Source organism: Euphorbia lathyris, chromosome 1, assembly GCF_963576675.1.
Source record: "Euphorbia lathyris chromosome 1, ddEupLath1.1, whole genome shotgun sequence".
NCBI lineage: Eukaryota > Viridiplantae > Streptophyta > Magnoliopsida > Malpighiales > Euphorbiaceae > Euphorbia > Euphorbia lathyris.
In genome coordinates, this window is record NC_088910.1 from 16,963,914 (window position 1) to 16,968,868 (window position 4,955).

At 35.3% G+C, this 4,955-nt stretch overlaps 1 protein-coding gene across 1 annotated transcript; it reads right to left on the reverse strand.

Moving 5' to 3' along the window:
• On the reverse strand, positions 1-3,605 carry LOC136223186 (chaperonin-like RbcX protein 2, chloroplastic). The gene is made up of 5 exons (XM_066011066.1): positions 2,989-3,605; positions 1,731-1,822; positions 635-692; positions 483-548; positions 1-263 (listed from the first exon to the last, which is right to left on the reverse strand). The coding sequence occupies exons 1-5, from the start codon at positions 3,328-3,330 to the stop codon at positions 141-143; spliced, it is 681 nt and encodes a 226-aa protein (XP_065867138.1). The 5' UTR covers positions 3,331-3,605; the 3' UTR covers positions 1-140.
• Between the last annotated feature and the right edge of the window lie 1,350 nt (positions 3,606-4,955).

Consider the following 4,955-nt stretch of genomic DNA (forward strand, 5'->3'; position numbering starts at 1 on the left):
TTAGGCTTTCAAATTAAGAATTGTGATTAGCTGATGAAAAACTAATACAAGGAGTATTTGAACCAAACAAGTTGGTATGAAAACTAATTTATATATATTATATACACACTAAAGACACAGCAGTAGGAAAAGTTCCTAGTTCAACCAATCTTCTCAGTGTTTGAATCATCTGACGGCCATATAACAGTCTCCATTAGCCGTTCCCTCATCAGTTCCAAATTCTCATTTGATATCTCTTCATATATTTCAGCATGATCACATTTCTGTCAAATCATAACACAATCATCCCAGTTAATTAACCATCCCGAACCTTCATTTGTTAGAAACAGGGGTCCCAAAACCATCCAACAGCCGGATGACCGAAACCATCCAAGCTAAGAGTGGTTTCAGCGGCCGCGGGCCTGGCTCCTCCGGGCCCCTTTGTCTCCGCCCCTGAGCCTAAGGTTACATGTAAAAAGCGCAAAAGGAAGCATAAACCTGACCTTAACCCATTTTCCATAGAGGTGGAGACGTGTTACCATCACTCTTTCAGCAAGGTCTTGTCTCTCCTGTGAATGCCAAAGGTAGCTAATTTCATATATAAATAATTAAAATAAAATAAAATTGTATTGTTGTGTCAAAAATAAAATTCTACCTTCACCAGGAGGCGCATGAAATTCTTGCTGTCTCCGGGCTTATTTGATACAACAAAACTGTCAAAAGTTGCAGTTATGTTATGTGATTTATAGATTATACGTGATTATATATGATATAAATGACACAAAAAATATAACCGTTTCAAACAGATTCTCTGTAAATAAATCGTGCTGTTAAGTCAAAAATTGACAACCCTAACTTACAACAAAGAGCTTAATAACCCTCCCCGGCCCGGGATAGGCAACACAATTAAAACTATCTAAAATTTAATCACATTTCATTAAGGGGGTGGTGGTTGTTTACTCTATTTTCTCTCCCTATTTGTTTGGAGTTTTAAGTGTTTGGTTAGAAACTACTGTTTGTATATTATAAATGAAGAGTACCTTTTTACAAAAATTGGGATTCCTATTTTTCCAACAGCAGTAAAATGCTACTAGAGATATATTACAAAAGCAGGGATTCATGTGTTTGGTTTTCTTTGGTTAAGGAACTACTGTTTGTCTTTTAGAAATGAAAAGTAGTTTTTTTACAGAAGCAAAGATTCATGTGTGTGTGGAGTTTTAAGTGTTTGGTTAGGAACCACTATTTGTCTTTTATAAATAAAAAATAGCTTTTTACAAAAACATGCATTCATATTTTCTAACAACAGTAAAATGCTATTAGAGATACATTACAAAAGCAGGGATTCATGTGTGTGTGTTTTTTTCCCCTAATCGACAGCTGACGACCTCAAAATTGAAAAATTTCAAAAATTGATGATATTTGAATAAACTTTAATTCTTCAAACTTTTTAATTTTGAGGTTATTTAGGTGTTGTTTAATGAAGAGAGATAAAGTGGATATTTAGAGAGAGAAAACTCCGAAAATAAAAGATTTGGTTCCACAGTAAATATATATGATACTAAACAACTTTAATTCTTGGAATTTCCATTGTGGGATCGTTAACCGTTATTTTTATAATGTCAAACTAAAATATTCTTATTTTTAGAGAAACCTCAGTCCCCGTTTCGGACGGAAAAGAATCTATGATCATACAATTGACAAAAAAGTGTAACCACAGTGGTTAATCTTAGAAGGAAATGCAAGGTACTTACTCATAAAGCCACCTATATTTGGTAGGATTCATCTCATAGAGCTGGTTAAGAACAGTTCTTACTGCCTTGTACGTGAAATAGTTTTGTATTTGCTGCAATTCAACAATAATTCCATCAATAATTCCACCTATATATGTCACATGAGAGATTATTTTATTTTGAAAACTTATACTCGATGATCTAGAAAATATTAAGAATTTAATGAACATGCAATTAGTATAATTCCATCTTTAAAAACACATTATATCTTAGAAAACAAAGTTCTAAATTTCAAGAAATGAGTTTATAATTTTTTAAATGTGATTCGGAATGTTTCATATAAGTTTATGAGAATTTCAGCTTATGAAACGATTAAGGAAACGTGAACGCTTTAAAATCAAAGTTTTAGTGTGCCATAGACAACAACGAATGTCAAAAATTTGATAAACACCTACAGTTAATAGAAGCAGATTGATAAACATGGACGGATCTACAGGTCAAGAGGGGCTCAAACATCCACTAGTTGTTGAAAAATTCTATTGAACCTTGAGATTTATTTTATGGTAAAAATACGCGAAAAGAATTATTTAAGCACCCATAAACATTAAAGCATCCTTGTCACCGAATCTCAACTAAACAACATCTATATTTCACAGAAAAGGAAAACGTTATTTCTAAAACAAATATAGCTAATAAACGGTAATGGAAACGTAAAACAAATAGAAATGGACACTGAATCTCAACTAAACAGCATGTATATTTCACCGAAAAGGAAATGAAAATGGACATTGGGAAGCGTTATTTCTAAAACAAATATAGCTAGTAAACGGTAATGGACACGGAAAACAAATAGAAAGATACAAAATGCAAAAACACTATACTAAACAACATCTATATTTCATGGAAATGGAAATAGACACCCGGAAGACCGAAAAAACAGAAAAAACACTGAATCTCAACTAAACAACATCTATATTTTACGGAAATGGAAACCGAAATAGATATGGAAAACGTTATTTCTAAAACAAATATAGCTAACGAAACAGTAATGGACACCTAAAAATAAACGGAAAAGGACACGAAATACAAAAACTCAACTGAAGAATAGTTTCCGTGCAACGTAAAAAGCATGAACCTCAACTAACAACATTTATATTTTATGGAAAAGGAAACGGACAAGCGTTATTTCGAGAAAAATATAGCTAGTAAATGGTAACGGATACGGAAAAAAAAAATAGAAACGGACACGAAATACATTACAGAATTAGGCTAGCCATACCTTTTTAACATCCTCAAAACTATCTTCATATTGACCAGCCAATTCACTAACAACAACAAGTCTTCGATCTTTCCTCTGTTTCCTCGAACAACTCCTATACACAATACCCGAAATAGCTTTCGAAGAGAGCCTAGAATCATGCCATGAATCCAGAAAAGAACTCCCCAATTCCACCAAACCAGACCTCGCAACTTGCTTCCTTTTCATCGAATTCCTCTGCAAAACCAACTCCCCACTGCTCTTCAAATTCATATTACTCGTAGGCAGTGCATCCAAACACAAACAAGGACTGCTATGAGAATCCACCACAGATGAACCCACCACTGACACTGCTCCCACCATTTTCTCAAATTACCCTAATCTGATCACAACAAGTCAAGCTGGCTCCTTTTGGGGGTTTAGGGTTTTGATTGAAGAAATTAAGAGATACCCACTATAGAATATCAAGAAAGAACAGGTGGGTATCTAGCAAAATGAGATTTTTTTTCCAACTGGGAAGAGAGATTTAAGAAATAAAGGGGTTTTCAGGAACAGGAAGAGGGGAGGTGTGAAAATTGCTGGTAACCAGACAAAAATTTGAGGTGGAAATTTGTCCAGAGAAAAAGAGGGTAAGAGTAAGACTTAAAAACAAGAAAGATCTCTGTTTCTTGATTTTTTTTGTGTAAATTTTGAATCTGGACGGCTTTTCTGAATTTTTTGGTGGCTAATTGGCCACGTGGTGGAATCTTGTGAATCTTTGTATGTGAACGTTTTAAAGTAGATGAATATTCTCGTCTTTTACCGGTTGTTCGGAGTTTAAACGGAACTTCCTGTTCAACGGTGACTCTTTGCCCACGCGCGGTATTTCCGGTACAAGCTACTTGCAAGTTGCAATGAAATCTATTTTTCTTTTTTAAGTTTACCCTTCTAGCAAAATTATAGAAAGTACATGAAATTATATGAAACAAAGTGAAAACAATTAACAAAGTGAAAACAATCGAAAGTGTTCGGACTTCTTAAGCTGAAGTATATATGAACAGTTTTCTTAAGATATATGTCATCGCTATGTCTTCCAGGATACAACAGAATACGTAGGCGAACTTTAACCTTGTACATAGTCTACCAATATATCTCGAAGGTTCGGCTTTGGCATGACATATCACATTACCTAGGGAGATCAAGACCGAGTGGACCTCGCTCATTCGAGCTTTCCTATAGCGTTTTATGCACGTAGAGGAGAAATCGTGGATCAGGATTGATAAAGAGATTGTAGAGCACCAGATTCTCATCGATCCCAAGATGAGAACAGTAAAACAAAAACTGAGATGTTTGAGACCAAAATTGACAGAGTTAGTAAAGGAGGAGGTGGATAAACAGTTGAAAGCTGGGTTCATAGAGGTCGTGGAATATTCTAAATGGCTCGCAAATTTTGTACTAGTTGCAAAGATGGATGGATATGTGTGGTTATGTGTAGATTACCGAGATCTGAACAAGGCTTCACCAAAGGATGGTTTCCCTCTACCCTATATTGATGTACTGATAGAAAGCGCGTCAAAGGCGGCTATGTACTAATTTATGAATGGGTTCTCGGGTTACAATCAAATCTTAATGAATGTCTTAGACAAGCTGAAAACATCGTTCATCTCTGAGTGGGGTACATTATCCTACAGGGTGATGCCATTTTTTTTAAAAGAATGCTAGTGATACGTATTAGAGATTCGTCACTACTATACTGTATGTCATGATACACAAAGAAGTGGAGGTTTATGTAGACAACATGCTAGTAAAATCAACTACCAGAGAGAAACACTCGACCATCCTGGATCGTTTCTTGACACATGGAGAAGTAGAACTTGAGGCTAAATTTAAAAAAGTGTGTGTTCAAAGTAACAAGGGGGGGGGGGGGGGGGGGGGCTTTTGGGACACATCTTTAGTAAAAGGAATTGAAATGCACACAGATAAGATAAAGGCAATCAGGGAAATGCCCG